This window comes from Protopterus annectens, chromosome 10.part0 (assembly GCF_019279795.1).
Source record: "Protopterus annectens isolate FY-2018-M chromosome 10.part0, PAN1.0, whole genome shotgun sequence".
Taxonomy (NCBI): domain Eukaryota; kingdom Metazoa; phylum Chordata; order Ceratodontiformes; family Protopteridae; genus Protopterus; species Protopterus annectens.
In genome coordinates this window covers 1,647,880,465-1,647,900,520 of record NC_056744.1, presented here as the reverse complement: position 1 = coordinate 1,647,900,520, position 20,056 = coordinate 1,647,880,465, and the positions used below count along the sequence as shown (strand labels likewise).

General features: G+C 39.7%; 1 protein-coding gene across 1 annotated transcript in view; it reads left to right on the top strand.

Annotated features, from left to right (window-relative positions):
• The first annotated feature begins 1,588 nt into the window (after window positions 1-1,588).
• The window catches only part of LOC122813847 (zinc-binding protein A33-like), an 81,890-nt gene continuing 63,422 nt past the window's right edge, over window positions 1,589-20,056 (top strand). The window contains exon 1 of the mRNA XM_044086384.1: window positions 1,589-2,062. Coding sequence (XP_043942319.1) covers window positions 1,796-2,062 — 267 coding nt within the window. The 5' untranslated portion in view covers window positions 1,589-1,795. The remainder of the gene's footprint in view (window positions 2,063-20,056) is intronic.

Genomic DNA, 20,056 nt, shown 5'->3' with positions numbered 1-20,056 from the left:
TATTTTTTGTCCTGATTTTTTTTTTTAATTTTTGTTATTTCTGCTCCTCGACTAGAAAATGAAGAAAATGCAAGATCAGGGAACAGAACCCAGTACCAAAATTGCTAGCTATGGTTTAGATGAGCATTATACAGTTTTCTGAATCACAGGGTATGCTGTCTTATTCAGTAGGGTACAACAAAAAAAGTATACCCCCTAAGTTTCTTTGCATGTAGTGTACTGTTTAGATATGCATATTGTAGCTTCTGTGTGTAACTAAAAGAAAACCTGGCTGCGCTGGTAAATTATAATAAAATAACTTTAGTTCTCCATCTATTGAACATCTTGATAGTGCCACCTCTCTGTGACATCATGGTACCATATGGTCACAATAAGGTCCGAGGGCTCACTGAGTGAGGAGCGGCTGCACTAAGCTGCCTTGTACATTACCGTAGCACACCAGACTACTTAATTACTTATTCTGGAAGACTCAAAAGTCCTCTGTCACAATATTTCACTGAGGTACAATATAATAGTTTGATAAGTGCCTTCCCAATCCGGTTACACTCAGTTTCTGAATACAGACCATGACAATTAACATTATATTTAGGGTTTGAGTGGCATCATAATGGATAAGGTATTTATCTCACAAACACAAGGTGCAGGGTTTGATACTCACCTTTGAGGGAAATATGCTAGGCTTAAAATGACCCACAAGAGCAGCTAGCCTAGTACATAGCTGTGAACCTATAAATAAATACATAAAAAGGAGACTCTCTGCATACTGAAGCTAATAATGCTAAGTTAGAAGATTGGCATACTGGTTACGGTGTTTTCTTTACAAACAAGTTTGATTCTTACATGCAGTAATTGTCTAGGCTTAAAATGGTCTGGAAGAGCAGTTAGCTTAATACTATTCTATGAACTTCCATATTCTATTCAGGTACATAAAAATATTTTAAGTGTGGGATTATTACGATTTCTGTCATAAAGTTGGGGGGCAATATTATTCTTAACAAGAGTTTGTGAAAAGAAGCAGAGAATGTGGGGTAGTAGTTAAGGCAGTTATGGAAACAATTTGGCTCAGGGTTATAATGGAGTTTATCCTTTTTTCATATGCTTGTGTTTCCTTAAAATGGCATTATTTTAGCAGACTTCTGAATCACACCTCTCAAACTCTTAGCACAACAAATCTAGACAAAGCCAAAAGTAATGGAGGGCAAAGGCCCAAAAATAGGGACACATTTTAAATGTTACTCATATCAACTTAGAAGGTTGCTAGACTAAAAGGTTTTGTGTTACCATGCATTTGCTGATGGATGTGAAATCTGAAACTTGTCGCCATCATTAAGTGAGCACATTCCCCACTGAAAAAAAAAAACACAAGGTTTATGAGGAACAGACCAAAAATATGAGAGAAAAATCTGGACAGTTAAGAGCTATATTTTGAAAGAAAGTTTCTAAAAAATTGTACACTGAAATGCCAAGATTAAAATCTGCTTGTTTAAACGTGACAGCATTTGTGATAACAAGGAACATATAACAATGTTTTCCCTTTAAATGGAGGCGGTCACTTCTCCATACATTCTACTTCCTGTGCTCTGAAAAATGAAACTAAAGAAGTAAAAGAGAATCTGCATGGGTAGGTAAGGCATAATCCATGCAACATTTTTTTTTTTGCTCTGTTTGCTTAAAACTCTTAATTTTGTTTTGCAAACATCAGTTTTCTATGTCATGGTTTAACAGGATTTGATACAGTAAAAACAAAAAAGCCTCTTCTGTGGAATTTAGTTACAGAATTCTCATTAAGGTGTACATGATGAATGAGATGCCTGCTGATATGGTAGGAAGATTTGAACATGTGAAACTGAAGCACTTAAAGCAGGAAAAAGAGTACAGAGAGATAGCAGAGATGCAGAATCTTCGTGCTGCAAATGGGGGAACAAAGCAGTGCTGTGGGGAACACAGACGAAGACTGGAGTTATTCTGTCAGGAAGACGAGGCCTTTGTCTGTGTCCTGTGTGTTCCTGGACATTCCAGCCACAGTTTTATGTTTCTGCATGAGGCAGTCAGTGTATATAAGGTGGGTATCATACATTTGCACAGTGCTGCTATTGTACTATTGCTCATTTTTGTTTTGCTTACTGTAGTGGTATTAAGGTAAATAATTTTGTGCTATAGTGTCTTGTTGCTTTGGTACTGTTAGTCACTCCTGGCATTATTTAAGGTAATAGTACAATGTTATGTGCTACTTACAGTAGGTATATAAAAACAAATTTATGTATAAGCTCAGTTGCTTATTGCACTTTTTGATCATTGGAGTTGCTGCATGTTATTTGAATAAGGGAAGTTCCACGATACCCTGGACTAATTTCCCCTAGGAATATAAGTATCACCTCTTGTCTCATAGGTTACTACTAGGCTAATTGCCGTTGTGGGCCATTTTAAGTCTCGCTAATTACCCTATGTGAGAATCAAACCATGTACATTGTGTCTGTAAGGTAAACACCTTTACTATTGGGCCAGCCTCCCACCCTAAATAAGCACTGCATCTTTGTCTCTTTGCAGTGGAATCAAGATGAGTGTCTAAATGTGCAGAGTTCTTGCACTGACTTGGAATCGCACCCAGGTCAACTGCTTGGAAGGTAGCTATGCTCACCACTATACCGCCAATGCTTCTCCCTGAAAAGAGACTACTAGCGTACTGGAATTAACCCGATCAACAAAGGCTAAATAAAAAAATAAATGCATTTCTATTTATTACTAATTACAATGTACTTAAATCTAACACTGCGGTGGTGCTGCGGTAGCGTTGTCGCCTCACAGTAAGACGTTGTCATGTTCGATTCTCAGCTAGAGTGTCTTCTGTGTGGAGACATGCCTGAATGGGCATACCTTCGTTGAAGGTTGTGCATCAGGGCTGGCAACTCGGCATGTAAAAATATACTGCCTATCATTAGCGGACCGGAGGTCTGCTGTGGCGACCCCTAACCAGGGAAAAGCCAAAAGACACAACAACAACAATGTACTTAAATCTACTGCTGCACAGTACTACCCTAAAGAGTATAAGATTACCTCTGTAATATACCCTTATTACTTGGGTGACACTCGTACTGTACTACACTAGGGAGTATAGGGTTATCTCTGTAATATACCTTTATTACCTGGCTGACTGCTGTACTGTACTACACTAGGGCGTATAGGGTTACCTCTGTAATATACCTTTATTACCTGGCTAACTGCTGTACTGTACCACACTAGGGAGTACTGGGTTACCTTTGTAATATACCTTTATTACCTGGCTGACACATGTGCTACACTAGGGGGTATAGGGTTACCTCTGTAATATACCTTAATTACCTACCTGACCGCTGTACTGTACTACACTAGGGGAGTGTAGGGTTACTGCGGTAATGTACCTTTATTACCAGGCTGACTGCTGTACTGTACTACACTAGGGAGTATAGGGCTATCTCTGTAATATACCTTTATTACCTAACTGACCCCCCATACTGTACTACACCGGGGAGTATAGGATTACCTCTGTAATATACCTTTATTACCTGGTTATCTGCTGTAGTGTACTACACTAGGGAGTATAGGGTTACCTCTGTAATATACCTTTATTACCTGGCTGACTCCCGTACTGTACTACACTAGGGAGTATAGGGTTACCTCTGTAATATACCTTTATTACCAGCCTGACTGCTGTACTACACTAGAGAGTATAGGGTTACCCCTGTTTTGTTTTGGCTTTTCCCGGTTAGGGGTCGCCACAGCAGAACTCCGGTCCGCTAATAATTGATAGTTGATTTTTACGTGCCGAGTTACCAGCCGTGATGCACAACCTTCAATGAAGGTACGCCCATTCATGCATGTCTCCATGCAGATGACGCTCTAGCTGAGAATCGAACCGGACAGCGTCTTAATGTGAGGCGAAAAAGTATAGGGATACCTCTGTAATATACCTTTATTATCTGGTTGTCTGCTCTACTGTACTACACTAGGGAGTATAAGGTTACCTCTGTTATATATCTTTACTACCTGGCTGACTGCTGTATTGTACTACAGTAGGGAGTTTAGGGTTACCTCTGTAATATACCTTTATTACCTGGCTGACTGCTGTACTACACTAGAGAGTATAGGGTTACCTCTGTAATATACCTTTATTACCTGGCTGACTGCTGTACTGTATTACACTAGGGAGTATAGGGTTACCTCTGTAATATACCTTTATTACCTGGCTGACTGCTGTACTGTACTACACTAGGGAGTATAAGGTTACCTCTGTAATATACCTTTATTACCTGGCTGACTGCTGTACTGTACTACACTAGGGAGTATAGGGTTACCTCTGTAATATACCTTTATTATCTGGTTGACTGCTGTACTGTACTACACTAGGGAGTATAAGGTTACCTCTGTAATATACCTTTATTACCTGGCTGACTGCTGTACTGTACTACACTAGGGAGTATAGGGTTACCTCTGTAATATACCTTTATTACCTGGCTGACTGCTGTACTACACTAGGGAGTGTGGGGTTACCTCTGTAATATACCTTTATTATCTGGTTGACTGCTGTACTGTACTACACTAGGGAGTATAAGGTTACCTCTGTAATATACCTTTATTACCTGGCTGACTGCTGTACTGTACTACACTAGGGAGTATAGGGTTACCTCTGTAATATACCTTTATTACCTGGCTGACTGCTGTACTACACTAGGGAGTATGGGGTTACCTCTGTAATATACCTTTATTATCTGGTTGACTGCTGTACTGTACTACACTAGGGAGTATAAGGTTACATATGTTATATACCTTTACTACCTGGCTGACTGCTGTACTGTACTACAGTAGGGAGTATAGGGTTGCCTCTAATATACCTTTATTACCTGGCTGACGGCTGTACTACACTAGAGAGAGTATAGGGTTACCTCTGCAATATACCTTTATTACATGGCTGACTGCTGTACTGTACTACACTAGGGAGTATAAGGTTACCTCTGTTATATATCTTTACTACCTGGCTGACTGCTGTACTGTACTACACTGGGGAGTGTAGGGTTACCTCGGTAATGTACCTTTGTTAGCTGGCTGACTGCTGTACTGTACTACAGTAGGGAGTTTAGGGTTACCTCTGTAATATACCTTTATTACCTGGCTGACTGCTGTACTGTACTACAGTAGGGAGTTTAGGGTTACCTCTGTAATATACCTTTATTACCTGGCTGACTGCTGTACTGTACTACACCAGGGGAGTGTAGGGTTACCTCGGTAATGTACCTTTGTTAGCTGGCTGACTGCTGTACTGTACTACACTAGGAAGTATAGGGCTATCTCTGTAATATACCTTTATTACCTGGCTGACTGCTGTACTGTACTACACTGGGGAGTATAGGGTTACCTCTGTAATATACCTTTATTACCTGGCTGACATCCATACTGTACTACACTAGGGAGTATAGGGTTACCTGTGTAATATACCTTTATTACCTGGCTGACTGCTGTACTGTACTACACTAGGGAGTATAAGGTTTCCTCTTTTATATACCTTTACTACCTGGCTGACTGCTGTACTGTACTACAGTAGGGAGTATAGGCTTACCTCTGTAATATACCCTTATTACCTGGCTGTCTCCTGTACTACACTTGGGATTATAGGGTTACCTCTGTAATATATCTTTATTACCTGGGTTACCTCTGTAATATACATTTATTACCTGGCTGACTGCTGTACTGTACTACACTAGGGAGTATAGGGTTACCTTTGTAATATACCTTTATTACCTGGCTGACACCTGTGCTGTACTACACTAGGGGAGTATAGGGTTACTTCTGTAATATACATTTATTACCTAGCTGACTGCTGTACTGTACTACACTAGGGGAGTTTAGGGTTGCCTCTGTAATATACCTTTATTACCTGGCTGACTGCTTTAGCTGTACTGTACTACACTAGATAGTGTAGGGTTACCTTTGTAATATACCTTTATTACCTGGCTGACTGCTGTACTGTACTACACTAGAGAGTATAGGGTTACCTCTGTAATATACTTTTACTACCTGGTTGACTGCTGTACTGTACTACACTAGGAATTATAGGGTACCTCTGTAATATACCTTATTACTTGGTTGAATGCTATACTACACTAGAGAGTAGAGAGTTACCTCGTTAATATACCCTTACTACCTGGCTGACTGCTGTAGTGTACTACACTAGGGAGTATAGGGTCACCTCTGTAGTATACCTTTATTACCTGGCTGACTTCTGTACTGTACTACACTAGGGAGTATGGGGTTACCTCTGTAATATACATTTATTACCTGGCTGACACCTGTACTGTACTACACTAGGGAGTATGGGGTTACTTTTTGTAATATACCTTTGTTACCTGGCTGACTGCTGTACTGTACTACACTAGGGGTGTGTAGGTTTACCTCTGTAATATACCTTTATTGCCTGGCTGACTGCTGTAGCTGTACTGTACTACACTAGAAAGTATATGGTTACCTTTGTAATATACCTTTATTACCTGGCTGACTGCTGCACTGTACTACAATAGGGAGTATAGGGTTACCTCTGTAATATACCTTTATTACCTGACTGACTGCTGTACTGTACTACTCTAGGGAGTATAGGGTTACCTCTGTAATTTACCTTTATTACCTGACTGACTTCTGTACTACACTAGGGAGTATGGGGTTACCACTGTAATGTATCTTTATTACCTGGCTGACACCTGTACTGTACTACACTAGGGAGTATGGGGTTACTTTTTGTAATATACCTTTATTACCTGGCTGACTGCTGTACTGTACTACAATAGGGAGTATGGGGTTACCTCTGTAATATAACTTTACTACCTGGCTGACTGCTGTAGTGTACTACACTAGAGAGTATAGGGTTACCTTTGTAATATACCTTTATTACCTGGCTGACACCCGTACTGTACTACACCAGGGAGTATAGGGTTACCTCTGTAATATACCTTTTTTACCTGGCTGACTGCTCTACTGTACAACGCAGGTTACCTCTGTAATACACCTTTATTACCTGGCTGACTGATGTACTGCACTAGACATTATAGGGTTACCTGTGTAATACGCCTTTATTACTTGGCTAACTGCTTTACTATACAACGCAGGTTAGCTCTGTAATGCACCTTTATTACCTGGCTGACTGCTGTACTGTACTACACTAGGGGAGTGCAGGGTTACCTTGGTAATGTGCCTTTATTACCTGACTGACTGGTGTACTACACTAGAGAGTATAGGATTACCTCTGTAATATACCTTTATTACCTGGCTGACTGCTGTAGCTGTATTGTACTACACTAAAGAGTATAGGGTTACCTCTGTAATATACCCTTAGTACTTGGCTGACTGCTGTACTGTGCTACACTGGGGAGTATAGGGTTACTTCTGTTGTATACCTTTACTACCTGGCTGACTACTTTACTGCACTACAGTAGGGAGTATAGGGTTACCTCTGTAATACACCTTTATTAGCTGGCTGACTGCTGTACCACAGTAGACATTATAGGGTTACCTGTGTAATATATACCTTTATTACTTGGCTGACTGCTTTACTGTACAATGCAGGTTAGCTCTGTAATATACCTTTATTACCTGGCTGACTGCTGTACTGTACTACACTATGGGAGTGTAGTGTTACCTCGGTAATGTATCTTTATTACCTGACTGACTGCTGTAGTGCTCCTGCACCTGAATCTACTCCTTTACGTTATCTGTAGCTACTACATTTACTGTATGTGGATCCATTGGGTTAGACTACCCACTGTTCCTTTGCTTTTACTGGTTAGGAGAAGACTATATTGGCCTATTAGGCAAAGCTGGTTTGTTCTGTTTGCCATTGTTTGTGATTTCCTTATCGTTCCTACTTCATCTGTCAGTTTTATGTTTCTCTTTTGCACTTGCAGGTATTACAGAATCACAGCTCATTCTTTTTATTTTTTAGCCATGACCTAGTATACCACCTTTTCTAGTCCAGTGAGATATCTTCTGCTGTCTTGTACTGAAAGTAAATGAACTTTCCTGGTTTTGTTATGTCCTTCATCTGCACTGGCCATTACGTAATCTCTGTCAGCTGTATCCCCTTTTGTATTCACCATGATTGGACTAGATATTCTGTGGTAGTATAATAACTGCCTCATGCTTACTGAAAATTAATTATTGCTGTCTTACGGTTATTCTTTATGCTCATACGTTCACAGGAGATTAGTAGGTTAACAGCATAACAGCACTTATAAGCCTAGCCAATATAACCTGATTTTACCCAATATATGGCCCATAGGGGAAAGAGTATTGTTTTGTGCCTGTGCGTTGAGTTTCTTACAGATTGCCACTGTCCATAACGTACAAATGGACTATCCCAGGTGTGAATTTGTGATTCTTTATCATTTGATCTAAAGTTTATTTGAAGAGGGCCAGGGAAGGGCTGTGCTTATTGTGAGTAGGAAGACTGTTCCAAGGAAGGGGCAATCTCTGAGACACAGATCCATCTCTCCAGCATATTTTGTTTGAGTTACTGATTAAGTTTAGATCCCTAGAGCTGGTGATCCCTGTGCTGTTTGACTTGCGGATGTGTAGCAAATCCATCAGGGCTGGATTTCTGATTGGCTTGTTGGCCAGGCATAGGTCACCCCTTAATAGTTGGTAGGAGAGAGAGTGAAGGGATAGGGCTTTTAGTCTGTCTGCACAGGACATGTTGTTTACAGCCTGTAATTTCTTTGTGAGGAATGCTGTAAGTGCCTATTCAAGTACATGCCAAATGGTGCACTTTAATTGATTATTGGTCTAATGAGGTCTGCGTACAGCAGAACTATAATTTCCTTGGATCTGGATGTCATACCTTTACTTATAAGTTTTGCCACATAGAAGGACTTCTTCACCACTGTGGACACATGGCGGTCAAAGTTCAGACCGCTGTCTGTCAGTGTACCTAGATCTCTCACCTCTGAGTCTACTCTTAGGAGTGTGCTATTGATGATGTTATTTGCAGGGGTATTTTACTTCCCAAAGGGTTTGATAATGCATTTTTTCACACTTAATTTTAGGCCATGATTCTAGCACAAGTCATTTGCCTGATCTTGGCACACCTGAAGGATATCTACATCACTGGGGGATTCTATGATTATCTCCAGTTTGCAGTCCTCAGCAAACTTCGTCATCCAGAGGCCTTCCACATTAGCCTTGACTTCAGTGAAGTATATTCCAAACAGGAGTGGTCCCAGCACTGAGCCCTGTGGATTCACCTACTTTAACTACATGTGTCTTGTCCATGAGCCAGTTTGCTAGCCATCTGGTGATGTAGGGATTTATGCCCAGTTTTGTGAGATTATTTATAATATCTGAGTGGGGAATTGTGTAAAATGTCTTGGCCAGATAGAGGTAAGCAGTATGTACGTACTATGTACTGTTTCCTCTCATCCATGGCCTTAGATATTTTCTCAAAGAAATTTACCAGATTCAGTAGGCATGAACTGCCCTTGACAAAATTAAATTGGGTTGGGTCCAGGGTTTGGAGGTGTCCTGTGTCATTTTTTTATCAGGTCCATGATTATTCTTTCCATGGCCTTACATATATGACTAGTCAAACTGATGGGGCTATAATTTCCTGGGTCAGTAGATGGTCCCACCCCATATACCGAAGGATGACTGTAGCTGTCCTCCACTATATCAGGATGAAGTCAGTCCAGAGGCTGTGGTTAAATAGAGATCCTAATGGTCCTGATTTAAGCAGTTTGAGGCAACCTGGTATATCGTCTGGCCCCACTGAAGTCATGTTTTTAGCTTCTGAGAGTGTAGTGGCAACCAGTTATTTGGTGATAATTGACGGTGGAGTGGTGTAAGGTATTTCTTAGGAGAGAACTGGAGGTGATGGAGAGGTGAAATCTTAGCTAAATTTGTCAGCCAGCAGATTTGCTATATCTTCTGGCTAAGTATAAGTGATGCCATCTACAACTAATTCTGCTTATTGTTGTGTGTTGCCCGTAAAGTAGTGGACATAACTGAAAAATGTCGTATGGTTGTCCTTAACTTTGGAGGCTATTTACATCAAAGTCTGCTTTAAGAGACTTGACTGGTTCCCTGATTTGCTTATTTAGAGTAATGAGGGAGTTTTTTACTCTGTTGTGCACATTCCCTCTTCTCAACAGGGTTTTTTTTCTTCTGTTGTACAACCTATTAATACTAGGGGTCCACCAGGGTGGCTTGTTTTTGTGTTTTGACCTGGGTTTATTTTGGTCTGGTACTGCCGTTTCTATGCAGTTGTTTATACAGTCATACAGGGCTTTTGTGTATGCCTCTGCATAGGTTTCTGTGTTTTCTGGATTTGGGGGAGCTTGGAAACTAGCTGTGCCATCCTTTAATAGGGGTAATTTATCTTGGAGAAGTTCTTAAAGTTTTTGGGGTAAGATGGGAGACTGGTTTTACCTTTATTTCAAGGGAGACAACTTTGCGATTTGATCTTACCAGTGAGGACATCGCACTTTGGGGGTGGGGGCAGCAGTCTCCCACATTAGTGAGTATCGAATCTAGAGTATTTGTTCCCTAGTGCGAGTGCAGACTAGCTGTTCCAAGGCATTTGAATTTACAAAGTCAAGAAATCTTTGGGCCTGCATGTTAGTGGTTTTGTAGGCCTCCCACTTAATGGAGGGGTAGTTAAAATTACCCATGAGTATGGTATTGGGCTGGATGGTGAGTGATTCTAATAACTTTAGGTATGATGCATGGGTTTCCTGGATCATAGTGGGGCTTGTAGCTACCGAGACTATGGTAATGGATTTTTCCCATGTTTAGTTGGACATGGAGAAGCTCAAGCATGTCATATTGTTTGACCAGCCTTGAGGTGTGCTTATCCTTTATGTCGATAGATACACCTCCACCTTTTTCTCTTTCATGTTCAGTGCGTGGTCAGAACATATGAAATATGTTGTAGCTGTGCACTGCTGGAGTGCTTTCCATGACAGTTTCAGTAACTGCACAGATGTCGTCATCCTCCAGGGTGAGGAGAGCTTCCAGGAAGTGCAGTTTCTTGTTGGGACTCCTAGTAACGAGTATTAACACTGTTAGCTTGTCCTAAGTAAGTCTTGTTATGTTGTAAGGCTTGTCTGTTTAGCAATACCTAAAAAGGCACAATGGGGTGGATAATGCTTTGGCCAATATCTGAAAGCCTAGAGGTGGCAAAGCAGTGTGGCCTGTCAACCATGTCCTCCCAGAGTGACAAGTATTGAATCCATTTAGAACAACAGCAGTAGATGAGAAAGTTGTTAACGCTGATCATTTTCTGCTGGGATTGTGGCATTATCCTTGAAGATGATAGAATGCTGCTCAATGCTAGGCTCATACCTGCCTGTAACACATATTCTGAGAGCTCAATAATTTCTCTCTTCATATACTCCAAGGAGGTACATCTCTGGTCATTCATGCCCACATGGACTAGGAGTCCCACTAATACTTTAGGGTAAGTGACCCGAGTGCTTGCATGATCTGGTGAACCCTGGCCCCTGCCAGGCAACTAACTGTAACTTTCCCCTTATTCAGCCTGGTAAGAGGGACATTAGTGTGTCTCAAAATGGAGTCTCCTATGACCAGAATATTGGGTTGTGGGGTGTTTTGCCTTCTGGGCTTGGTAGTTGAGACATGATGAAATGTGGTTTTGTGTGTTATGGGAATTTTGTGTGCATGCGGAGTTTTAGAGGACTGTGCCTGAGAGGCAACTGAGGTTTGGGTAAGTTGCACGTAAGCACCTCTGCATGTGTGGGACTGTGTGTGGTCCTTTGAGTGTGGTGAGTGATGTGTGTGTTACTAACAACGTGTTTGTTGCTTTTTGTGTCTGTATGTAAGAATCTAGATGTAATGAAGGAGTGAACACAATTCTTTATTACTTTTGTTCAAATTTATTCTTCATGAACTTCTGAAGAAGTTCATGAAGAATAAATTTGAACAAAAGTAATAAAGAATTGTGTTCGCTCCTTCATTCCATCTACAGCTTTTGGTTTGAGTTTCATTTTCCATTTTGTTGTGTGCTTATAAGTTTTTGTGCTATGTAAAAATCTAGCCTCCTGTGTCAATATGAAACTACATCTCTCGCATACTGTATTTGAGAATTAAGTGGATGTCAGTATATATAAGGCTCAGGATGCCCATATCCACCAAATTAGATGCAGAGATAGCAGGAAAGTGTCCATCCGTGGTTGCAGATCGTAATGTGTACTTTCAAGGGATAGGAGTAGAAAGTGTTTGTAACCGGATGAGGAAAAGGTGCTTACATGGTGTAATCTGCAGCCAACTTAACGAGCAATGCTGCCCAGCACCAAATCCGATGCTGTTACAGCAGCAATAGTCCTGGGTACTTTAATAAGATAAGGTAGAGCTAAATAGTCCCAACTAAATGTTGCTCACCATACAAACTATTTTCCCCATGAATAATATGGGACTGAGGTAAAGTCCCGAGATGGATTTATTTTATTTTTATTTATTTTATTTTACATTTGTTGACCGGGCTAGTCCAGCTGGATAATTTCCATTTTCAGTGGAGGCCCGGGGAGAAAAGCTCCACAGATTAAAGCAAGGTTATAGAAAATTAAACATTTACAATAAATGCCTGTGACACAGACAGTGAGCAACAATGCATACATATTAGTCTAGATCAAGTAATAAAAAACACATAGTGCTATCTACGTGTTGAGAAAGGCATTAATTCTTTACCCTTTTTTTTTTTTTTTTTTTTATATGAGAACAGTTTTTTTTTTTATATGAGAACAGTAGTAACAGTACATTCATTAAGTCATTTGTGATCACAGAGAAAGGTTGCAGTTTTGAAATGAGGAAATATGATAGTAGAATGAAGATAGTAGATTAGTCTGGATTGGTACAAGAGCAGAGCCAGAAGTTGTTCAGATGTAAAAGAAGTTGTTTTTTAAAATGATGAAAGGAGCCTAGAGAGGTAATGTGTGAGGGGAGGTTATTCCATATTTTGCCTACTGAGTTGGAGAAAAGGCAGTTACCTGCAGAATTTGTAATTCTAGTTGTGTTGACTTGTAGCTTTTCGGCGGAGCTGTTTCAAGTTATTATAGGGGGTCAAGAGGTTACTAAGAGCAGGTGTCTTTGCTGGTTGATATAGAATGTTATGTGTTATTAAGAGTTGTTGATAGATAAGTTTGTTAGGAAGTTCCAACCAGTGTAAGTGTTTTAAGTTTAGACAATGGTGAGTTCTATACTGGGATGCTGTGGCAAAACGAGCTATATTATGGTAGGATGTAGTCAGTTTCCTAAGATTGCTTTTAGAGAGATTAGTGTAAATAGAGGAGGCATATAGTAGGGTAGAGATAAGATGTGATTGTGCTAAGGTGGTCCATGCTTCTGGTGTAAGGAAGGGTTTAATTCTGTACAGTGGTCCATGCTTCTGGTGTAAGGAAGGGTTTAATTCTGTACAGTGAACCAATCTTTTTATTAACTGCTTTTATAGTGTTATTGATATGAAAATCATAGCTAAGATTATTATCAATAGTAACACCAAGCAGTTTGGTAGTAGAGTCGGGGGAGATGAGGGAATTATCACTTGCAGTAATAGTGAAGTTTAGTTGAGAAGATTTGTGGGTAGGTGAGAATAGTAATAGTTTTGTTTTCTTGGGGTTGAGGAGAAGACATCTTTTTGAGGACCACTGTTCGACGGTAGAAAAGGTAGATTGTGTCAGTGACTGGAGTTCAGATTGAGTGGAAGCTGTGCAAATAATGGTAGAATCATCTGCATATTGTATACAGGTAGTGTTTTGGATAGATGATTGGAGATCATTAATAAAGATAGAGAATAAGAGTGGGCCTAGTATAGATCCTTGAGGTACTCCTAAAGAGATAGGTAGTAGAGCAGATAGAGAGTTTTTCCATAGTACTGCTTGTTGTCGATTTTCAAGATAGGATGAGAACCAGGTTAAGGAAGAGAAATCCAAGGCAAGGGATTTTAATATGTGTAGAAGAAGTGTATGGTTGACCATATCGAAGGCTTTTGACAGGTCTAGGAAAAGAGAAGAGGTTAATTTGTTGTTGTTACGGTTACAGTTGATGGTGTTGGTAAAAGAAAGTAGTGCAGTGGTAGTACTATGTGAAGGTCTAAATCCATGTTGAGTGTTAGCTAGTAGGTTGTTATGAAGGAGATGGTTAAGTAGTTGTTTGTGTATACATTTTTCCATGATTTTAGCTAGTGGAGATAATAGCGCTATAGGGCGAAAGTTTGAAAGGTCAGTGGATTTGCCTCCTTTGTGTAAGGGTATGATGTGTGATATCTTCCAGATTGCTGGAAAAGTACTTTCTTTTATGGATCTGTTTATTAGGATAGAAACAGGGTAGGCAATAGCTTTAGCTGCTACTTGAAGGAATTCAGCAGGAAGCTTATCTGCTGAGGGGGTAGTGGGTTTAAGTTTTTGTAAAAGAGATTGTATGTAGGAGGTGGGTATAGGTTGAAGTTGAAGGGGAAGAAGGGAATTTATAGGGAAATTTCAACTTCTGGTGATTGCATGTATACAAGGCATCAGCAACCACTGATGCACGAATACCAGCTTCTCGCAAACATGAGATGTGACATGTGTAAGTATTTACTTAACTTGGAGGCTACCTTCATATGTCAGAGCACATTTGGTAGGCACAGAGCACTTCTGCTAAACCAACTTACGCTGAGGTTGTTAAGACAGCACTGCCTAAGCCTCTCAGGCTAAACACTAAGAAGCCTCAGATGTTAGTTCATACAGCAACATAGCCAGCTTCACCCTTTATACTCACAGCTAGGACATGTACCTCAAAGAATCATGAGTGCAGAGTCCAATACCTTATGCATCAAACCATGGTAATGTTTAGGTGAATGTATTGTAAGGCATATGGAAAACACCCTCACAAGTGTGGATAAAGCTAGGGTGACAGATGTCTTTCTGTACCCATGACCGGGGATGTAACTAGGGCTCTTGGATCCTCCATCTTGACAGATATTATTATAACCTGATAGTGGTCCATATGGAGGTGAATGACCTTAGTCACTCTACCAAGAGGGCCATGCAGCAGGATATGACTACTTGCTATGTATTTGTCTGAGGCAGGAAAGAGACTAGTCTTAAGTGGTATTTGGCCACCTTCCAGAATGGTGATGAGATTCAAAGACAAGATAATTGACATTCTTATTGGCTATGTAGCTGATGTCATTCAAGGTGGATCCATTATGTGTCAGCAGGGGATGAGATGCCTGAGTAACCTTCCTGCTTTGCCAGGGATGGTCTGCACTTCTCTTACTTACGGTTGCACATTCTGGCCAAGAGCCTTGCTGCCCCAATAATGCCTTTTTAGGAAGAGTCCATCTAATGAACATTATGAACATTTCAACCTACGAAAGTGTCTGGTGCAACAGATGGCACACTTGCCTTTGCTGCAGAAGGCTATGGGTTCTATTTCCACACCAGGTAGGTGGATTACTGTCACTGTTGTGCAGCATAAGGGGGGGATGCTACACTCCTGCATGTGCTGGCCTTCTGATGTGATATTAAACCGAGGTTTCATCTGTTTGAGTTGGTGGTAGGAAGATCCCATGACACCTATCTAAAAGAGTAGGGTAAGTTCCCTGGTACCCTAGCCAAATTTCCCCTAGTAGTATAAGCACCATCTCCCCTGAAAAGTAGCTGCTAACCTATTTGGGCTGACCCAGTCAATAAAGCATAAATAAATACATGGCAAACCTTGACTCTCAAGCAGCATGAACATGTTTGTTTATATACATATACAAATATATATATATATATATATATATATATATATATATATAATGTGTGTAGTTAATGAAACATCATTTCATAGCACTGGAAGCACTTCTTCTATTCCTGGGTACAATGCCTGTAGCATTGACATACCCACTGGTAATTGATGGGGAGTACCAGTACTTGCCAAGGATATTGTCACTTTCTGACAGATTCCATGGGCCACCACATTTGAACTCCTAGAAATCCAGTTCACCTTAAACAAGACTAATTACCACTTCATAGCTAGGTGTAGAACACCCTGTATGCCCCCCTCTTAGCATGATAGGTGTCATAACACATTAGCTGAAATTCCTGTTAAATATAAGTCCTTTCTACTGGAGAGCTTCAGCTCTCCATCAATAAAATGGCTGACCTACACTGCCAATGGTCGGCATGGCCAGTGCTTCCTTCACATTATAAATGATGTCTTTCACAAATCGTTAGTCATCTTAATAGGGGACCGAATATCTTTGACCTAGTCCTCACAAATATGGCCACTTCTTGTACATCTCCATATATATCAACATGCCTTGTTAAATCAGACCATAATTTAGTGATCTTTCAAACCTAAATAAATTATACTGTAATTCTGCTCTGTAGGATCCCGTTGATAAAGCTACTAACTATGCATTTGACGACTTCTCCCACTTAAGTAGTTGTATTGATAAGGAGTCCCTATCCTCACCAAATATAATGAAAAAATTAAAAACAAATCTCGTTGGTGGAATACCTGTATAAAGAAATTCTATAAAAATTGAATGAAAATGCTTATAAGAGGTGTCATTCTGCTTACCTTAACAGCACACTTAAGCAAACTAATGGAGAGCTTAAGGAATCATTATGAAGCTGAAAGCGGAGTATGAACTTAAAGTAGCAATTAAAACTACAAATAATTACAAATCTTTCTCTATGTCAAAAGTTTAGAATTAACCCCCAACAATGTTCAGAGCTAGCTCACAATAATGCTTCACTGCCTGACATAAAGGAATTGACTAATATCCTTGCTAATGAATTTAGTACACATTTTACTTCACCCACAATTATAGCTATTTCACAGGTTCCAAAGTCCCTGCCATCCCCTGTAATTACTATGGAACAGGTTCTCAACCCCCCTCAAAAACTAAGAGCACTTCATGCATGGGCCTTGATAATATTCCAGGTTGCCTGATCATCAGTGCCAAATATGGCCTTTCTGAACCCTCTGCTTAAGCCACTCCACTGGTTACATTCCTGAAACCTGGAAAACAGCCATTGTAATTCTGTTACTCAAGGGTGGCCCAACCACAGACCCTTGTAACTACGGACCTGTTAGTCTCACTAGCCTCATATGTAAAGCTGTGGAGTACATTTACCTCCGATCTCATTAATTTGGACATTGAAAATCTCTTAACCATGGCTTTATCAAATGAAGGTCCTGCCTCTTTATTTATTTGACATCTGTTTACCAGAAAATTCCAACTGGGTGGCTGCTCATTTGCAGAGGAAGCCCAGGGAGAAAAGCTCCAGAGACAATTGGAGTAATTAGATTAGCTTGTGCTAGAGCAACACTGAACATTTTGTATACACAAATTCACATTAATAAATAGAAGAAACATTTTTACATACATTAGATAAAAGATTCTTGCACATTAGTTAGATACTTTAGATATATATAAGGAGACTGATGATTTGGGTTTCTATGTGAGGGAAAATGGAATGAATAGATTTATGGTTTGATAGGAGGGGGAGAAAGCAGATTAGTATAGTAAAGAGTATTATAGAGTTATATATGATGGTCAATGAGGGTGGAAGAAGGTAGGTGTGGGTAGATAATGTACAAGAAGAATGGGACTAAGACAGGACTAGAGCATGACCAAAGCCAGGTGTTGATCAGGTGATTCTTAAGTTGTTTTTTGACATCATTAATTTCTTTGAAAAAGTAATCAAAGCAGTGGGTAGCAGTTATGCAGTACGTACAACATACTGAGACCTGGACAAGGCCTTTGGCACTATTCCCTATGCAGGCCTTCATGATAGACATGTAAATATGAATATAAATCGTTATGTTCTGCGGTGGATAACTCACTGATGGTTAGAGTTGTACTTGCCAGTTCTGATACCAAAAAAAAGATACCAGTGGTATACCACAGGACTCAGTTTTGGGCCCTCTCCTATTTGGCATAAATTTTCAAACTTTCAGGCCAGCTCTTCTGGCCCATGGTTAACTAAGTTTGCAGACAGTGCGACTATTTAAGTCTGTGGACACACTTCACGCTTTCACTACCATGATTAAAGATTTAAGGTTAAACTTTACTTTTCAGTTCAGTGCCATGATTATAAGAAAAGCCGTGTATTAAAAAAACTTTTCCACCAGCTAAAGGAGCTGCCAGTCACCTGTTATAATGCTGAAGAAATGTTCAGCACTTCGTTCACTACCTTGTGTAGTTCAAAGGTAAAGCATTCTTGATGATCAAACCACTTTAACAATTGGTAAAAGGACAATGGTCTCAAATTAAATGTAAAAAAAAAAAAAAAAAAAAAAAATAGCATAGTTCATTTTGGTAAATAAAACATTTTAAACTTGCGTTTATAAGTGAAGCAGTCATCCATTCAGACACTTTTGTAAGGAATCCAGGCACTGATAATTCCTAACTGTCTGTCGTTTGACAGCTAAGTTTGTTCAGTAGTTTGGAAAGCCTTCTGGCTCATCTTTGGATCTAGTAGAGATGTATTTTGAAATTAGACATCTTAATTTCCCTTACTTGTATCTTTTTAGACCCATTATTGAATATAATGCACCTTTGGGCCTGTATTTGTCTAAACGCATTACACAACTTGGGTGACCTCCGAGATTCATAACTAAAAAGATCAGTGGCCTTAAAAATCTTAGTTATCAGGACAGACTAGCAGCCCTCTCTCTTTACTCAGTCTATTAAAAGCTTTCTGTGGAGATCTGTGTCTATCCTTTCCAGCCAGGAAAGATCCAACCCTATTCCTTCACAGAACATATGGTACTTCAAACCTTTCATCAGCAGATAAATAAGACATGTTAGTATGATAAATTCTTACCTTAACATATCCCTCACCTCTGGAACAAACTTCCACAGGATATCATGCAGAGTAGAACCTTTGCTAGCCTGAAGGTAAACTTAGATAATTGGATAGGCAGCCACAAATTCTGCCCGGTCCTCCTTGAGGCTTGAAGGAATTTTTGAATCTGTTTTTTTTTTTTTTTTTTTTGTCTAGGCTTATAATGGTCTGCAGACTGAGTGACTAGCAATTTTATATATGAACCTGAGAGACACCTGAATTGGATGTGCTGTTTTTTTGTTTGAATTTTCAACCTTGAAAATGGATGGTGTGTGTGTGCGTGTGCGTGTTTTCTTAACTAATGGACACTTGAGTGCAGATCTATCTGTTTTCACATACAGACTAGGAGCTTAAACAGTGTGGACTATTATTTTGCTGAGTTATGCAACAATACTTCAGGGGAACAGACTTTTTCCATTAACTTTTAATCATTCAATTAAGAGTACATTTATTAGTGTATAGCTTCAGGTTTGATGCCTGATTTTGCAGAAGGCTGATTAGGGACAAGGTACCAGGCTGTATTATGTTTTTTTTTTTTTTCCAGAAGCTGAAGAAGAGCTTTATGAAATAAGAACTTTGCTGAGAAAGAGATAATGAAGTCTGCCCACTTTCAGTTGTAGATCTGTCAGTGACTTGTGTGAAAAGGAACTATGTGACACACCTAATGTAGTTCTTTGACTAGCTTACCTGGATAGTAGAACAGAAAGGGGATGTGGGTATATCCTGCTTAGACCAATGAGTGTGGGTGTCATTTTGGGTAAAACATTGATTATATAGGATGCAGAGGGTTGTAGGAATTGGGATTGTTACAGATAAAAGGATGGTGGTATGCTTTGTACCACAGGGCATACCTTTTAATCTCGTACCTCAATAATTCTGAGCAAAGCCATACATAAATGGGGGCAAAGACACAAAATCAGGGACAGATTTTAAATATTACTCCATTAACATAGAAAGTTTTCGCTTTAGCATACATTTTCTGAATGATATGAAGTCTAAAACTGAAGTGACACAAAATCAGGGACAGATTTTAAATATTACTCCATTAACATAGAAAGTTTTCGCTTTAGCATACATTTTCTGAATGATATGAAGTCTAAAACTGAAGTGTGTGTCATTTTATCTTTAGTTCTCAGTGATTTGGCAGAAAACCAAATTTTAGAAGGAACAGAACAAAAATGTGTGGCAAAAAATCTGGACAT